The sequence below is a fragment of the Felis catus genome, chromosome F2 (genome assembly GCF_018350175.1).
Source record: "Felis catus isolate Fca126 chromosome F2, F.catus_Fca126_mat1.0, whole genome shotgun sequence".
Classification (NCBI taxonomy): Eukaryota; Metazoa; Chordata; class Mammalia; order Carnivora; family Felidae; genus Felis; species Felis catus.
This window is the reverse complement of record NC_058385.1, coordinates 21,243,312-21,262,677: the sequence shown is the minus strand read 5'-3', so window position 1 is coordinate 21,262,677 and position 19,366 is coordinate 21,243,312. Positions and strand designations below refer to the sequence as shown.

Below are 19,366 nucleotides of genomic sequence, written 5' to 3'. Positions count from 1 at the left end.
CTCTTTCATTGATCTATGTGTCTGTTTTTATGTCAGTACTATACTGTTTATATTACAAGAGCTTTATAATATAGCTTGAAATCAGGAAGTGTGATGCTTCCCATTTTTCTTAGGATTTTTTGGGCCATTTGGGGTTAGTTCCATATAAATTTCAGGTTTGTTTTTTCTACTTCTCTAAAAACTGCCATTGGAATCTGGATAGGTTTTGCATTGAATGTATAGTTGGTTTTGGATCACATGGACACTTAAGCAATATTAATTCTTCCATGAACATGAGATACCTTCCCATTTGTATATGTCTTCCAAGTTCTTTCATTAATGTCTTACACGTTTTTAATGTAGTTATTTTCCTTGATTAAAGTATTTTATTGGTCTTGATACCATTGTAAGTGGAATAATTTTATTTTGTATGGATAATTCATTTTTAATGCATAGAAACACTACTGGTTTTGTATGTTAATTTTTTTTTCAACGTTTTTAATTTATTTTTGGGACAGAGAGAGACAGAGCATGAATGGGGGAGGGGCAGAGAGAGAGGGAGACACAGAATTGGAAGCAGGCTCCAGGCTCCGAGCCATCAGCCCAGAGCCTGACGCGGGGCTCGAACTCACGGACCGCGAGATCGTGACCTGGCTGAAGTCGGACGCTTAACCGACTGTGCCACCCAGGTGCCCCTGTATGTTAATTTTGTATCCTGCAACAGATCTAACACTTTTGTGTGTGTGGAGTCTTTAAAATCATGTCACCTGCAAATAGTTTTACTTCTTCATTGTCAATTCTGTGCCTTTTATTTCTTTCCTACTGATTCTTGTCAATGGGGGACATAGGTCATGCATAGTATCTTATACATCTGCTGTAGCTACAACACTAAAGTCACAGACTTTATCTGTAAAATGAAGGTTTAGGGGAAATGACTCAAGAGTGCTTCTAGGTTTAATGAACAGAGTCCAGAAAACTATGTCCTAATTCAAAGTCACACACCTAATGTCAGAGTTGAGAATATAACCCAGGTCTCCTCATTCTGGTACCTGATTTTTTTTTTTTTTTAGAAGAAACATGTTTCAGGCTTACTACTGATGAAGGGAAAAAATGGTTGTCTTTGCACCCACTTGTGTTGGGAAGCTCTTGTACATTCATAAAATCTTTGCATGAGTATGTGGCTAGTTAGGGAAAATACTATTCTGCGACATTCTCATTATTTGTTAAGAGGAGTTTGAGTTTCCTGTCCTCTCCCTAGATTCAGTCTTATAATCACTCACTTAATGTTAAATACACCTTTCCCAAAGTAGAAGCCCTGTAATTTTTGTGAGAATAGGACTGCTGATTATAACAAAGATCATTACCTTCATGTTCTGAATTAGTCCTGAGGGTGCAGTTGCAGTCCTTGTGTGGGGGTCCCAGAGATCACCTGTTCCCTTTCAGGTACACCTAAGGGTTGCCAGTTATCACTGTAAAACCTTTTGCATTTTTACTCAAATCGATGACCCCATCGTCACTGCATCGTGATGCGTTGTGTCCGTAATATACCACAGGCATATTCCATCTTTTGAATTTGTTTCAGGGTGCTACTTGATATGTGGTTCTTATTGATACTCTGTACAGGAAGAAAAAAGCCATGAGTATTTCATTGGCAGTAAACAAGCCAATCCAGGGCTCTCTGTGAATAACCTCACCTTTCCGAAACTTGTTTTAAGAGTGGTTTAGAACAGTTTAAAGTAAATGTGCTCTAGACTGGCATCATCTCCTACACCTGTAAAGATAAGACGTATAACCATTTTTTTACTTTGTTTACTGTGGAATTAAATGCCTAATTTATATCTTAAGCGTGTACCAAAGGATCAGCTGGATTTTTTTCAGTTCCCTTTTCAATTTCTCTGCCACGCATTGCATTCTACAGTACGTACTGTGATGTGTTTTGTTGTCTAGGGGAAACATATCTAATTTCAGATAATCAATTTGTAAAAGAATTTGACTGAACTTACTTTGAAAAAAAAAGCATTCCATTTCTTATAGAAGTACTTTTATATGTATTTACGAAGGTAGTTGTCCTGAAAGCTTCTGGGTAGCTATCTGAAGAGCCTTCGGCATTCTCTGCTACATCCTGAAAGCATATTCTGTGAGAGCAATAGAACTACTCTATAGCTTCCTTTATTCACTTGTTCGTGAGAAGCAGCTTTGGGGAAGGGCACCTGATCTCTGGCAAATTAGAGAAAATAAGACCAGAAAGAAGGAAAAATACACAAGGATATGACCATAGATGCCAAGTAAACGGTTAAATCTGTAAGAATACTTGAAAACTTTTGATGTAGTGGAGGATTTCCCTTCAAAATGATGTGTCAAAAATGGACTTGATATTAAGTAGTAAAATGAGTAGGGTGCAGAGCCGTACATATTATATATACACAATTTCAAATAGGAGTCTGCACATATATAAAATATAGAAACATGTTTGTGGGGGCTATCTGGATAGTAGCATTAGAGATGATTTGTATTTCTCTATAAAACGAAAGCTCTACATTTTACAAATGTTTTACAGTACACATGAATTTTTATTCCAATGAGAGAAAAAGAAGGACAGCTGTGTTGTAACGGATCAGTTTTCAGATCTGATGTGTATATATCATAGTCACTCAAATTTTTCAGTGTCGCTCACTCAGAACTTGGAAGGGAGTGTGTGTGTGTGTTCAGCTGTGTACTGTGGGGCTGATAATTTACACCGCTGGATTAAAATGCCATAGAGAACAGTTAGGAGGCATTTCAGCATCTGGGCTTCAGATTCAGGGCCGACCTGGTGTGAATCGCGTGTTCGATCCTTGCCAGCTGTTACTTAAACCTCTCTGTTCCTCCTCCGAGTCTGTTTTGTCATCAGTGCAATAGTGATGGTAATACCTATCTATCCCTGAGGTTAGAGAGAGGTTTGAATCTGAGAGGCTATGAGAAGTGCTGAGGAGAGTGCCTGACCCTACAGCTGTCATTATTACCGACAACCTCCTTGTAAGCCCTGCTGCATGTGGCTCCCGCAGCCAATTGTGTCTTTCTCTCACATACAGCCAGTATCCTAACAATGGAATTCTTCATTCTCTGCCGCCGAACACACACGCAGACACACACACAGCTAGAAAGTGCTCTTCTGAATGATCATCCTTTTATACCTAGCTTAACGATTACCTCCTCTTACCAGGTATTTCCCCATCTCTGCAGGCAAAGGGAAACTGGCCTCTTCCTAGTCCTTTTATAAAACAGAGGTTGCCAGGGTCATCATCTACACCATCCCTGCAGACGCAAAAAAGGAATAAATGAATGCAAAGTAGCACACTCTGTTGCTCTAGTCAAAAATTGCCAAGTAGATCCTAAAACTTTGAAAAGAGATCTCTAGTACTCAATGCTGGACTATCGCTATTGAAGGATGACAAAGATATGGAGTCCGTTTGACACCGGACTGTGGTATATGCTTTTAGCCGGTTATTTGGGACAAAGGCCTTGTTAATAAGTAACTTAATAGTTTCCGTTCCCAGAATACAACATCTCTATGATCTACATCAAAATAGTTATTTGCTTCCATTTTACCTACACACAATACCCCCCCACACACATGCAAAAATTAAATTCCACTGTTTGCTTCTGTGCAAATTGATACTGATTTTTTTTAATTCCTTAGAACTGTAATTGAAAATTATACTCCAGTCTTTGTACTGTTTTTAAAAGCTGTTTTTCTATAGGCTAAATAGAATATTGTCCTCTAAAAAATGATGATTATCTTTCTCTTATTTAAAAGAGATTTTGCTGATGTGTAGGTACTTACTATAGAGCTTTTGTACAATGGCAGTTTATAATCATGTTCTCATCCTTGATGGAGGAGGCAACCTCGGTTGTTTTCCTGTTTTTTTTATCATCTCTGGCTAATTCGGGTGTTCTACAAATATTCTCATCATTTAAACTAGATGTCTTACAAATAGTCTCATTTAAACTAGATTTTTAGATTGATTTTTTTTTTCAAATCAACTACCAAAAAAAGTTCGTTTACAGTTTTCCCAGATGGTAAAGCCATTTTAAGGTCAGTGCAAAGAATGCCTAACGGAAATAAATGAAGAAAAAAAAAGTTGCTTCTGACATCAGTCAAGTTTTGAAAAACGTAAAATACTACCAACTTAAGGAAAACTTAAACTTTCAGCATCAAAAAGTCCACTGGATCCATGTTTTGCAAGGTGACTGCTTTTGACAAAGTTTCACGCACAGCTACTGTGTTTTGCACTTCGTAGTCAATGACAGTGTAGATCAACTTAAGAAATAGCCATCCCTTTCTTAAACAGACTCCAGATTACATGTTAAAGTGCAGTCCAGTATTCTTAGGGGAGGATTAAGTTTGGATTTTTGTTTTAAACAGACGTGATGTTAAGACCTTAACTGGCCGTTCTCACAGTACTGCAACCAGGGGGTGAGCATCGTAGCGAATTTCCAAAGCAGGTTTTAAGGCTTCGTGCTGGGAGCGCTGTCTGGCCTCACCGTGTGTCTGCTCCTTTCACAGCACGCCATGCCCTTCTGGAGGATCTCCAGCCACTCGGACCTCATGGCCCTACATCACGCCTTGGAACTGGAGTACCTGTAACAGCCACCTAGCACTTTGAAGCCGCACAACTGCCCTGCGACCAGGAACAAACCCAGCAGGCCTGTGTCCTGTGTCCGCGCTGGGATACCCGACTTCGCGATTGCAACTCGTTGACGCACAGCTGCTGTCGGTCTTCGCCTCTGCCCTTGTGGTCAACGAAGGGCCACACCTATTTCTTCAGAACAGCTGTTGACTCTAGTACTGTGAAGCCAATGAAAATAAGCCATGAGAATGTTCTAGTACAGTGTAATGCGGCTTTGCCGCATTAACTACATGGTTCAAACCTGTGAAGAAAGGACCTGCAAACGCTTACGTTTTTCGCATCTTCAATGTGACGTAAAGAGCTTCTCCGATACAGCAAACTTGATTGCACAACAAAGACTGAAATGTGTTCCCTGAAGACTGGCGAGGGGATTTTTCTTGTAAAGAAAGTTTACTTTTTGGTGTCTCATACCCAGGGTAACCTGTACATCTCTACTTATTTATGAACAGACTTTAAAAAAAAAAAAAAAAACAGCTTTATGGAGGTATGACTCAAGCACCGTCCAGTTCACTCGGCCAGACTTTTTTGACAGCAAATAATTGAAGAGACAATATAACACAATAAGCGATTAAAGGCCTTTGCCTCACGACACAGCAAGTACTTTGAATTTTAGCACATTGCAAAGTAGTTTAAAGTATGTCTAATTTAAACGTGTAATATGTACATCACTGAGACAATCATGTACAGAGAGAATTTTGGGTGTAAATTTGTAATAATGGATGATTCTTTTACATATCGTTTAGAAAATGATATTGAAAGGTAGCGATGCCTTGATCGTGAAGTAAGAGGCAGTATGTGCACAAAGTCATGCGCGGTGCCTTATCGACGTACTGGTTATAAATATGTAGATAATGGATTTTTTTTTTTTAGATAATGTTGTCAAGACCAAAAGCATGGATGTTAATAGGATTTTGTTTTCCAAATTGTTCTTTCCATCTTTTTTTTTAATGCTGTTAGGAGGACCTTGGTAAAATAACACAGCGGTGTCTTAAATCATTTCAAAAAATAAAAAAGTTCCTCCTACCACCTCACCTTTTCATTTTCAACACTAATGTATTATATGTAACTACTTGAAAAAAAATGATTATACAAATGCTTCTTCCCACAGAAAGAATGTAGATGATCGATAGATATATTTTATTAATAAGATGGCTCATGAATTGGAGACTAGCAAACTTTTGTGTGCTCAGACGATAGGGTCTGCATCTTCTTGATTAGATAAAGGAGGACGTTACCACGTCTCTAGAAATGAGCAAAACTTTTTGACTGTTGCTTCTGTTTTCCTCCACACCTTTCCCCGATCCCCACCCTCCCTGGAAAGTTCATTGCGGGCAGTGGACATGGCCCGATCGTCCTCACGGAGGTGATTCTTAACCTACAGTGTGTATAAAGCATAAAGCTGGGAAATAAAAATTGTCACCTTTGTTATGTGATAAGACAGTTTCTCCAACAGTGATGAGTTTGGGCACTAAAGACTTCCATTATTATGACATTATTTTTTAGATGAACTTTATTACATTGGGGGAAAAAAAAACACCAGCTTTAACCCAAAGTAGCTAAAGAGCTACTGTATCTTTTTCTGAAGTTTCATGCTGCTGCTAGAATTAGTCACTCGTGAGTTTTCCAAACTGCTTAAATTAACAATCGAATTTGGGTTTTTTTTGCTTGAAACAAACAGAAGTTGACAATTTTTTAGCCTTTCCATTTTATGTTTTTGTACTCTGCAGATTGGAAAGACAAAGTTTATCTTGGCTTTACTGTATAAAGGTGTGTTGTGTCCACAATCGTGTACAGACTTTTTCTTCAGTAATTTTGTGTTTAAATTAATAAAATTGATTTGTGACGTACTGTAAGCTCCTTGAGTATATTTTCGTATCGCTCATTTGCAAGAAACAGCAGGACCTGGGCTGCATTAGAATGCTTCTGGTCTAACAAAAGGAAGTGGGATAAAGCCATGGTGGTCATAATGGCTTTATCAGTCCTTCAGGGGACTAAACTAGAAAGGGAACAGCTGTTTCTTTGATCACTGGAAGAACATGAACAGAAGAGCTCTATAAGTCCTCTAAAACTATATAAACTGGACTCTCAACTTTACCATAGACCAGAACTCAGCATCAAGTATCTTGGCTGGCAGAGCCCCGATTTATCGACTTAAACACCGAGGGGACAGCAATAGCGGTTTCATCTATAAAGAACACCCACAACATACACCTCTAAAATTTGGCCAGATTGATCACTGACAGCTCTAAATCCTGGGATTTAATCTTAGAAACACAACATCCATACATACAAACACATGAAAAAGCAAACATGCAGTTGGCTGACTCAATTATCGGGCCCACGATGTCCATTTTTAACAGGCACACACCCAGCCAAGGGGCTTGAGTAATGGAGTGTTGGAGCATGCTCAGACACCCCAAGAATAAAAAAGGTTGGGGTGGGGGTAAGTCTTCAAAGAGAGGCAGGAATGGGGGGGGTGTGGAGAGATTTTTAAGTCTCAAGTAAAGAAAATAAGGAAAATGCAAAATGGAGGGTTTATCCTCAAAAGATAATTTTTTGAAGCACTGCTTCTAACATGACACCCCCTGACCAATATGTTTAAAGGGCTTCCCTTTGACCATTTATTGGAGCCCAGGTGCTTCTACTTGGCATTTCAAAGTCTCCAAATATAGTACCTACTTTCTTCCCAACATAATCTCTTATTAGGGCTATGAACTAACCTTCGGTAAGCATGAATTTGGCCAGCCTAAAGCATCGCTCCCTCATCTTTGTTCAGAGCATTCCCACTTCTGTCAATGACTTCCTCTACCCTCAACCCACCCACACCATGTCCAGCTTTAGTGTCTTCTTTGTTGCAGAGCCTTCTTTCCCATCATGGGACACAGTGTTCGTTCCCTCTGCTGAATTTCTCCCACTTAATGTCCATAGTCTCATTGGAGTTCATATTATTCCCTTAAATAAAGATTCTCTGGGCCCCTACCATGGGGAGCATTGTCCTAGGTGCTAATGAAGCAGTGCCCTGCTCCTGAAGTTGGAGTTTTACATTGGAGTAGGTGGGAAGAGACAAGAATGAGTTAATGAATAAGATGCATTCAAAAACACTCTTGATGAAAAGACAGGGAATATGAGTGACGGGACATAAGCTTCTTTGGACAGGGTGGACAGAACCATACTGTATGAACTGAGGCCAACTGCTAAGATACAGGCAGCATATGAAGATCGGGCAGAACACACAGGCCAAGGTCCTCAGAGAAGAATGCTTCTACTTGTGTTCTAGGAGAATCGTGCCCATGGGTCCAAGAAGAGGCCAGTGAGAATTGCACCCATGGGTCCAAGAAGAGAGGACTTTGGAAAGGAAGGGAGACCAGGAAAGCCTCGAAGTCGTGGTAAGGGATTTGTATGTCCTAAATGGAATGGGAAGCCATTGAGGGTTTTACACAGGAGTGTGGCCAAGCCTGATATACTCTTTGAAATGATCACTGTGGCTGCTGGGTGGAGAATGGGCTTTGGAAGTGCAAGAGAAGAAGTGGGAAAACAGCCAGCTCCTTGACTGCACAGAGCATTTATCAGGGCACTGCATTATTCTGGCTTAGTTAAAAAACAAGATGAAAATGACAGTCCCATCCCAGTCCCTGACCTCAAACATTCAGATGGTGATTTAACAAGAATCAATTACAATTACGAAACAGGCTTCCATGATCAGTAGGGATGCATGTGAAGTGGGACTGGTTACAGGCACTCGGGGAAGGCAGAACGCTTCCTGCAGAACTGACGTCTAAACAGAGACCTGAAGACTAGAGTTGGCCTGAGCAGAGAGAAGGGGAGAATATGAGAGCGGCCTTGAGTGGAAGGAATGTGACAAGAGAAAGAGAGAAGAAAGGAAAGCCATGGGACTATGGGACTGAGCATTGTTGAGAATAGAAGTGGCCAGGAGAGGGAAGGGTCAGGGATTTAATTGTCCTTCATCTCAGACTAAACTTCAGGCGTTAGTGCTTTTATTATACATGAACTTAACTCCTCCCCCTTCACAGGAGAAAGAAAAGGAAGGGGATGTGAAGAGAAATTTCAGTCAGGCTCCTGCATTAACACACGCAACCCAGAACTCTTCACCGTGCCAACGATTCCACATGAGACTTCAAAAGTTAGGTTTAAGTCGTGTCCAGTGGAGCCCCCTTTAGAGATTATGAAACTTGGGTCAAATGCTTTGCATGAGGTCACAGCCAAATAAGGCAGAATCATGACTCCTTGGATACAATACAGAATCATGGAGAGATCATGAGTTCTCAGGGCAACAAATGTTGGCTTTGCCTCCCTGCTCTATCACTGCATTCCAGGGTGAGCATGGCCAGCCCCTGTCAGTTTTCAAGGCATATTCAGTGTCCTGTCCACACAGTACAATTTCCCAATGATGAGTGAATTTTTTAAAAAATTTTTTTAACATTTATTTATATGTGAGAGACAGCATGAGCGGGGGAGGAACAGAGAGAGAGAGAGAGAGAGAGAGAGACAGAATCCAAAGCAGGCTCCAGGCTCTGAGTTGTCAGCACAGAGCCTGACGCGGGGCTTGAACCCACGAACCATGAGATCATGACCTGAGCCGAAGTCGGACGCTTAACTGACTGAGCCACCCAGGTGCCCCAAGTGAGTGCTTTTTAAAAAAAACCTCAGTACCTCAATTTGCATGTCAATCTTTCAGAAGTTGATTTAAAATCTGTCTTCTAGGGGTACCTGGGTGGCTCCGTCCGTTGAGTGCCCAACTCTTGATTTCAGCTCAGGTCATGATCAAATAAATGGTGGTGGGATTGAGCCTCACTGTCAGTGTGGAGTCTTCGTGGGATCCTCTCTCTCTCCCTCTCTCTCTGCCCCTCCCCTGCCCTCTCTCTCTCAAAATAAATAAATAAACTTCAAAAACCTAAAGTTTGCCTGCCAGTATTTACAAATGTCAACTTTTAGCAGTAACTTACAAAATTTGCTTTTAAATTTTAAAGAGGGCACTTGTTGGGATGAGCACTGGGTGTTCTATGTAAGTGATGAGTCACTAAATTCTATTCCTGAAACCATTATTACACTATATGTTAACTAGGATTTAAATAAAATTTTAAAAAATTAAATATTTTAAAGAATAAGTATTTGAATATGACCTGGACGTTTCCCAATTGAAATGAATATAAAGGAGGCCATTTGCTTAACCGAATGTGGAGGTGAGGCCACAGATGTTGTGTGTTCACATAAGACATGCGAGAAATCTCCTTCCAGACCCTGGAACTTACCCACACTACACGCAGTTATGAAAGCTTCAACTGGAATTGTCCCGTCCATCCCATTCAGGATAGTTTTTTGACAACCCAAAAGGACAGAGGTAGTAAAAGCACTTCTCTCGGTGTCTCTCAGAATGTTTCCATTTCTCTCTATTCTGTGCAATTACACAAACTGACAGGATAACTTGTGGCAGAAGAAATGAAAGGGTTTGTAATTTAGGAAACCTTTGGCCCCACTGACTGAAAGCAGGTTGTTTGTAAAAAGGAAATCCTGACCTCAGCTAACTGGCAAACTCTGTCAGAAGCAATAGAAGGGAGCGAAGGAGAAAGAACAGCGCCCGGGATTTTTATTGGCCACAGAAAAAAAATGGATGCTCTGCCAGAGGAAAGCCCTTCAGAGAGAACTCTCCGGTGGGGGAACAAGACATGCTCAGTGTTACTGAGTGTGTGACTGCACAATTGCATGGCGGTTCTGTTCCGGTTTTGCGGGCTGGTTTGACTGGAGGAGTTTGCTGCACAGGACTAGAGCTAGGCTGACAAGCCCAAAGATGGTTTCCTCCATTTAGCTGAAGGTGAAGTCCTGCTTCTCCCACAAGCACTCTGTGGCCTGCCCTATCTTCTGTCTCGGCTTGACACAAAGCTCCAACAAGCACCATGGAGTGTGCCCCAGGTGTGCAAGGAGATAAGCTGCATAATGGTTTTCACGTCAGTGCTGTCCAGCAACTCACCCCCCGCTAACTTCCTTCTTCCATGTGCTATTTGTGTGGCAGGACTCTGCAGTGACTTCTGGGTAACTCCATAAAAGGAGGAGGTCTCTGCAAGTTCTAATTTCCTTATTCCAGCGGTTTTCGATTAGCTGCCCATTGAAATCACCTAAGTGCTTTGAAAAATACTCATGCTTGAGCCCCGCTTCAGAGATCTAATTTGCCTTGGGTGGGGCTTGAGCGGCAGCCAAGGTAAGAAGCCATTGTTTCATGTCAACCAGGTGTATGTGAGAGTGACCTCCACTGTAGTCAATTCCTGGCAGGTCTGGACAATTTGGGAAGTGTGTTTTCCAGCTTTCAGTTTTTCCTTTCCAATCCAGTCTGATCACCATTTGGCTATGCCTATATTTCTGAAACCCTTGTGACTCCAACTCAAGCCAACACCTGGGGGGTTCTTACTATGACTAAAAAGTTATGTCCGATGCCAGGGGTGTCCCCAAAGGGCTGGCCATCTGGTGGAGAAAGAGATATATGCTAAAAGGCAGACCGTGATGAAGGCCTCACTAGATTGTAGAACACCTGCAACCTATGGGTGCAAAGGCTGCAAAGAATTTTAATTTATGATGGAAGCCCAGAGGGTACAGCAGTGAATGTTGGCTGGGGAGACAGAAGAAGTCTCACTGAAGAGCTAATATTTTTGCTGGCTTAAATGGAAAAAGAAAAATAATTCTGACAGACTCCTAAACCAGGTCCTTCCCTGGATTAACAAGAGAAATATATAGTAACCACAGGCTGAAAGACAGTGGGAGGTGGCTGCAATAATCCAAACGAAACGTAATGAGGATCTGTCCTATGGCAGCCCCGAAGACAGAAATATGGAACCAACATAGTAGATGTCCCAGGAGCAGTGCTAGTCATGAGTGGATGGGGTAGGCTTCCAAGATGCCTTGGCTACCCCCACTTCCACACCCCAAACTGCAAAGGGTCTGGCTGGGAAAGTGTTCGTTCACTCTAAATCTTCTCTCCAATTCAAAACTAGGAGACTTTGCTCTTTGGAACCAATTTTACACAGATCTTCCTTGACTTACAATGTGGTTACATCCCAATAAACTGGTCATAAATTGAAACTATTAAGTTGAAAATACATTCAATACATGTAACCTTCAGAACATCATAGCTTAGCCTAGCCTACCTTAAACATGCTCCGAACACTCACATTAGCCTACAGTTGGGCAAAATCATCTAACACAAAGCCTATTTTATAATAAAGGATTGAATAGCTCATGTAATTTACCAAATGATATACTGAACATGAGAAACAGAATGATTGTATGGGCACAAACTGATCATAAGTGTATCCGTTATTTACCTTTATGATTGGCAAGCCTGACAGAGCGAAAGCTCCTGCCCAGCATCAAGAGGGAGTACCACACTGCCTACCACTAGCCTGGGCAAAGATCCAAATCCAAGATTCAAAGTACAGTTTCTACCAAATGCATATTGCTTTTGCACCACTGTAAAGTCAAAAAATTATAATTTGAAACATTGTAAATCAGGGACAGTCTGTATATGGTTGTGTGTGTGTGTGTGTGTGTGCACGCACGTGTGTATTACAGAACTGTTTAGGGTGAGCATAGCCACTGGTTTCCCTGATGGTTCCAGAAAGTACAGTAATCAGGCTGATGCCCTTTACATACGATTGCGAAAATATCACTTATCCATTTCAAATAGGGGAAAGGTACTGGCTGGCTGAAGGAGATTACAAAGATGTTAAACCTCCCTCGGGAAGTCCCTTATTAACCACTCTCTAAAAACATAATCTGGAGGTGGTCATGGTGGGGAAGCACCCTGGCCCAACTTCAGCAGTACCTACATGGCTTTTGTAGCATCTCCAGGAAGACATGGGTCCCTACAAATGCTCACTCCTCATACCTCCCATTAAGGGATGCTGCATTCTTTGAGACGAACCAGGTAGCCAGCGGCTGCCCCAACGTTCCTAATACAAAATCCCTTTGACTGTGTCCCTTGCACTTCCTTGTTTATAAGCACAGAGCCCATCTCAGACAAACAGCAAAGTGTTAAGAGAAAAAGAAAAGGAAGAAAGAGAAAAAAAAAAGAATGTGGACAAAATCAGGGGGAAGGGTGACTGTGTCAGTGTGGACAATGAAAAAGACTAAACCAGTGAACAGATTCTCCCTGTACTTGCTCTAGCCCTGATGTGCAGGAGGCCTGGCCAGAAGCCACCCGCTGTCACGGGGATCAAAGTCCTCATGAACGCCAGTCCAGACAACCCCCGGGACGGAAGAGGAAGGAGGAGGGGGACTGAGCGGGAGGAGGCAATGCTCCCTCCGCTGGCTCTTCAGAAAGGGCCTCTTTCACCGCCTCCCCATGTTCCTGTCTGTACAAACCTCTCACTGAGAAATCACCACAGGCCCCATCACCTAGCCTACTTAGTGGTTCAAAAATACCAAAGGTTTTGTGGAATTTCCATTCTTCCCAAAGTAGTTAAAATGCAAGCGGGCGGGAGAATGAGCTGATGGAGGAAGCACACACCCTTATTGGAACAGTCTTGTTTTGAAAAACTTCTGCCCTCTGGGGTTGAAAGCATTTCTTGGCCCGGTGGAATCAAGAGGTGCCATGATAGCCCCAGAAATGCTTCCAGCCCTTGACCTTGATATTTATTTGCAAAGCCTTACAGGAAATCAGTTCTATGTGTTCCATGAAAAACAAAGGAAAATGCAGGAATCAGGAAAAACAACAGACTGCTCCAAACAGCCTTACATGAACAGACTTTAAAGAAAATTAGATGTTCAAAAAATAGTTCCCTTTGACATGTAATCTTTCAACATGTACTGAAGACCCACTATGTGCTCAGGCCTCTGCTAGATGCTGACGGGATCTGCGTCCTGAGAAATTCATGTTTCCCAGGGTGGAGTAAGGAGTGCTGTTGGATCAAGGTGGTGAGTGGGCGATGTGAACCTCACCACTAAAGAGCAGGATGAGCTGAAGGTTTCAGGAACAGAGGGGGAGAGAGACATGCTCTGAGAAGACATTTAATAAATGCAACATTTAATTTGTACTGTGAAAAACAGGTAGGAGTTTCACAGATTAAAAAAAAAAGAAGACAACAAGAGCCAAACTAGGGAGAGAGCCTAAATGTTGATGGGCTGATGAATAGATAAGGAATATGTGTTATATATACAGGATGGAATATTACTCAGCCATCAAAAAGAATGGAGGGGCACCGGGATGGCCCAGTCGGTTAAGCATTTTACTCGATTTCAGCTCAGGTCATGATCTCATAGGTTTGTGAGATCAAGCTCCCTGTTGGGCACTGTACTGACAGTGTGGAGCCTGCTTGGGATTCTCCCTTTCCCTCTCTCTCTGCCCTTCCCCCACCCATTCTCTCTCTCCCTCTCTCTCTCTCTCAAAATAAATAAATAATTTTTTTAAAGAAATGAAATCTTGCCAATTGCAATGACATGGATGGAGCTAGAATGTATTATACTAAGTGAAATAAGTTAATCAGAGAAAGACAAATACCATATGATTTCATTCATATGTGGAATTTAAGAAACAACAGATGAACATATGGGAAGGGAGGGGAAGATATGCGAGGGAAGGAAACCACAAGGGACTCTTAATGATAAAGAACCAACTGAGGGTTGATGGAGGGAGGTGGGTAAGAGATGGGCTAATTGGGTGATGGGTATTAAGGAGGGCACTTGTGATGAGCACTGGGTAGTATACGTAAGTGATGAATCACTGAATTATACTCCTGGAACCAATATTGCACTGTATGTTAACTACAATTTAAATTAAAAGAAAGTAAAAAATAAAAAATAAATTAAAAAAGAAAGATACAAGGAAAGCAAATAATATATAAAACAGTTTCAGAAATTGAGCCTTAAAATTGCAATAAGTATTAAGTATGACTTTGGAAGACCTGATAGGCATTTGTAACCATTTATGGAACGCTTTCTACATGTTGTGAGAAATTCACAGAACAGCAAAGAAGATGTGCCATGCACATAAATGCCTAGGATTGAGTTCACCAACAGTTGCAAACTCAAATGACAACAGGGGACACTGAGTAATATAAATGAGTGAGTGATACAGGCCTAGTATGCAGGGATCCTCTTTTGATAGTGACAGGATATCAGAAAAATATTCCTACACTATAAGAAAAACAACAGAACAAGCAATAGGAATTCATCCTCAGAGGAGAGGAGGCAGGAGACGGCGATATAGATTGTATCAGGCAGAAAAGTACATGGCCCTCCAAAGAGGACAGCTGCTTCTTGACTCTGAACAGTTGTTGCCACGTAGGAATGCTGGCTCAGGTATCAGGTTTTCCAGTTTTCGAGAGAAGTCAGATACCCTGATATTGGGAAAAGTTGGTTGTGGGAATCTTAAACTTTGTAAAGTATGGATCAAAATGAATAATTGTGTAGATGGATTCAAATAAGACTGTGGGCACAGTTTACAACATTCCGGTAATGGGAAAGATTTGCGTGGAATGTCTAGCAAGACTTCGTGGAGGAGTTGCTGGTGAAGCTGAGCCTTAGCGAAAGTTATTGGCAGAACTGACAACCTCACATAGGAGGTTGAAGGGCAAAAGGGCTCGAGTGACAGTATCATTCATACTTTTGCAACTCATGTAATTCAGAGGTCCCACACTTGGCTACATACCAAAGTGAACTTGGGAATTTTTGTTCTTTAATGGGTACAGAGTTTCTGTTTGGAATGATGACGAGTTTCTAGGGACAGAGAGAGTGATGGTTGCACAATATTTTGAATGTACTTAATGCCACTAAATTATATACTTAAAAAGCATTAACATAGTAAAAAAGAAAAGCTTATGTAATCCAAGTCATGTATTCTTATTATAAATATTAGAAATAGAGTATAGGAAAAGGTGATTTTGATAAAGAATTTTGGTTCTCAGGCTGCTGCAAAATGAATTTGCAATGAACCAACAAATTCTTCCCATCATTCCCCTCAGAAACTACTAGGAATTCATCCCACTGGGCTCCTGCATCTCAATATTGGCTATTTCACAGGCAACAGTCCCAACTATTTCTGTTAGAATCATCCTGGGCTTCACATGCATTGAGGAAAGAGAGATGACAAAAAGCAGGTAAGTTTCACATTCCCCAGAAAATACAGTCATGTGAATGCCTTTATTTGTGTGAACATTTGTGTGTAATGTGTGTGTGCATGAGTGTGTTTACCCATATTGGCTTATTTTACTTAATTTTCTGCGACCTAATGTTTTAAAATGTTAACTTAGATATCTTTCCACTTCAGTACTTATAGATTTAGTTTTTCACCTTCAGTAGCTGCCTAATGTTCCACTATATGTAAGAAGCTTGCTTCTTCCACTGAGAGAAATTGAGGGAGTTTATTACATATATTTTCCCTAATGAATTGTGCTATAATAGATACTCTTTTATATGCATTTATAAATGTGCACAAATATTTCATATAAGTTAACTTTCTAGATACATAGTTGCAAGGTCAACAGGTATAACTATTTAATGCAATAAAATTTGTCCAATTATTCTGCAAAAACAAAGATTGCATCAATTTTTATACTTCCACCAAAGGTGTTGTGGAATCTAAAAGGCTTTTTAGATTCCCAAAACCCTATTCCCAGAAATCCTAATGCAGTAGTTCTGAGGTAGGGTCCAGAGATCAACATTATTTAAAAACTCTATAGGTAATTCTAATATTTACCAGCTTCTGAACCCATTTATCAAAGCACAAGATGAACACCAAATTGTCTATTATCTAATTGCAACTAAAATCTAAAAACTAAGAAACATTGTTGACAGAAATTGAAGAACTCCTAAATAAATGGGAAGGTATACTATGTTCATGAATTAGAATACTGGACATTGCAATTCTCAAATTGATCTGTGGATTAAATGTAATCACAATCAAACAGCAAAAAGAGAGAGAAAGAGAGAGAGGACACAAGCTAATTTTTTAAAATATAGGAGGAAGACATACTAGTAGGTGTCAAAAACAATCACAAAGCTATAGCAATTAGGCAGTATTGTACTGGTACTAGACAAAAAAAGAAAATCGGAAAAGCATAAAGAATAGAACATACATTGTCATTGGTAACTAGGATGAGAGTAAAATGCAGCAGAAAAAGGGTGGCCTTTTCAATAAATGATGCTGATCACTTGTATTACCTTTTGGGAAAAGAATGAATCTTGACCTCCTACCTTCTACCATACACAACATGAAATTATGACAGATTGTAGGCCAGATATAAAATAATAGAGATATTAGAAAACTACATATGAAAATATCTTTATGACCCTCAGATAAACAGAGATTTTGTAAGAGGACACAAAAAGCATTAACCATTTTTAAAATGATAAATTGCACTATACTACATTAATATGTTCTGGTCATCAAAACGTACCATTAAGAGAGTAAAAAGGCGAGCCAGAGTAAGAAAGATATTTATAATACACATATCTAACAAAGTTCTCATAAAGAGAATATATTTTTAAAAATTCCTACAAATCAATATGGAAAAGATAAGAAATCCCAAGATAAAAAAATGTGCAAAAGATTTGAACAGACACTTCATATGAAGAGGACATCCAACTGGCTGATAAATATACGAAAGTTTCCCACCTTCACTGCCTGTCAGAGAAATGCAAATTAATAATATACCTTCAGGGGCCTCTGGGTGGCTCAGTCGGTGGAGAATCTGAATTCAGCTCAGGTCTTGATCTCACAGTTCATGGGTTAGAGCCCTGCATCCAGCTCACTGCTGTCAGCACAGAGCCCACTTCGGATCCTCTGTCACCCTCTCTGCTCCTCCCCCACTTGCACTCTCTCAAAGATAAACATTTAAAAACCAATAATGTGATACCTTTATATACCATCCAAATGACTGAAATGAAAAGAAAAAAAAAAGATAATACCAGTATGTAGTGCTAGTGGAAATAGAAGTTGGTACAGACTCTTTGTAAAATTGTTTGACAATCTCTACTAAATTGAATCATGCTTCATTTCTCTGAATTACTGAGGAAAATAATCCTTATGCTATTTAGTTAGTATTAACTGTTGCCTTAAAAAATAATGGTTGATTGTCACATATGTATTTCTTAATTCTCTCCTCAGCATTTTAAAACATCCTGGAGCAGGGAACAATGCCTCATTTCTTTTTTTTTTTTAATGTTTATTTATTTTTGACAGAGAGAGAGAGAGAGACAGCGAGAGTGAGCATGAGTGGGGGAGGGGCAGAGAGAGAGAGGGAGACACAGAATTCGAAGCAGGATCCAGGCTCCAAGCGCTCAGCATAGAGCCTGACATGGGGCTCGAACTCACGGAGTGCGAGATCATGACCTGAGCCAAAGTCTGACGCTCAACTGACTGAGCCACCCGTGCGCCCTTTAAAATGCCTCATTTCTTATACCAATAGAGTATCTAGTCCATCACATGGTATATATGCAGAATGATATGTTGAAGGTGCCACCGATTTATATTGTCGATTAATAAGCACATTTATATGTTACAAAAAAACTATTCATTTTTTCTTTGAGATCTTCTACATATTAAACAAGCTAGTGTCTTATTTTCAATTTTTAAAATCTGCTCTAATTGCATTTCTAGGGATTTATTCACAAGAATATTATCCATGATTTCTTTATCTACCAGAAGCTGTGATAGTCACTGAGGATAAAACAAGGAGTAAAACAAACACCTGTCTGGGATAATCATGACCAGACCATAAAAATGAATGGTTGGGTTCCAGTTTAAGAGGATGCTGTAGGAGGATATTGAACTCACTTCCTTCCATGGGTGCACTGAATCCATAGATACATGTGAATCAACTCCCTCTGGGGGAAAAGAAACAACAACCTAAAAACTGTCTGAGTGACTCCTACACATCAGACATGAGAGAGGCCTCACGCTGAACCAGGTAGGAGGGACTGGGACACAATCTTACCATAAACCCCGTCGCTGATATGGCAACCCACAATTGGGAGAACTCAAAACCTAGACTTTTCCCTCAGGAACAAAGGCTTTAAGTCTCACAGCAAGCACCCCAACTTTTAAGACCTGCACCTGACAGACAAGTTCCCAAAACATATAGCTTTGAAAACCAACAAGGCCTGTGCCCACCAGAGCCACAGGCTACAGCAATCTGAGAAATGACTCTTCAAGGGTTCACACATGGACCCACCTGCCCCAGAACTTAGTGCAGAGACAGGGGATCAAGAGGTAGACAGACTATATGTGAAAAGGGCTCATTGGCTAATCGTAAAGCATTGATTGGTAAAGCTTTACGTAAGGTAAGGCTTTACGTAAGGCAAGCTAATCGTAAGGCATCGAATTTAATTTACATCTAGAGGCCTTTTGGCTGGCTGGTGCCGTCTTCACATTCCAGTGACTTACTTGCACTCTCCCTTCACTGTGCTGCATCAGGGGCACCTCTGCATCAGCCGGCTCTGGTGGCTAGTGGGGCTTATACTCATAGATCCCACAGAACTGTAACCAATGGAAAGATGGCTCTAAATGGCTACCATTCCCAGGGCATACCAAGAAGAAACAGACTCAGGAGCTTGGTCTGTCTGTAAAAGAGGACTGTTAGGTTATCATCATCGCTGCAGCCCAAGGGGGCAGGCTTCCAAATTAAATACACATCTAAAAGCTGACTGGAATCCCTTCCAGAGGGATCACTCTCAAAGGGTGATCACTCTCTTCATATTCCCTCTCTGCCATG

At 40.7% G+C, this 19,366-nt stretch overlaps 1 protein-coding gene across 23 annotated transcripts in view; it reads left to right on the top strand.

Moving 5' to 3' along the window:
* The window catches only part of EYA1 (EYA transcriptional coactivator and phosphatase 1), a 362,441-nt gene extending 346,690 nt beyond the window's left edge, over positions 1 to 15,751 (top strand). For 17 of the 23 annotated variants that reach the window (XM_045050234.1, XM_045050241.1, XM_045050240.1 and 14 more), the window contains one exon: positions 7,927 to 8,214. In XM_045050234.1, coding sequence (XP_044906169.1) covers positions 7,927 to 8,199 — 273 coding nt within the window. In that variant the 3' untranslated portion in view covers positions 8,200 to 8,214. Of the gene's footprint in view, positions 1 to 4,525; positions 6,497 to 7,926; positions 8,215 to 15,616 lie in introns of those variants that run through there. The other 6 variants (XM_045050257.1, XM_045050252.1, XM_045050250.1 and 3 more) reach the window with 2 other exon arrangements.
* The last annotated feature ends 3,615 nt before the right edge of the window (positions 15,752 to 19,366 follow it).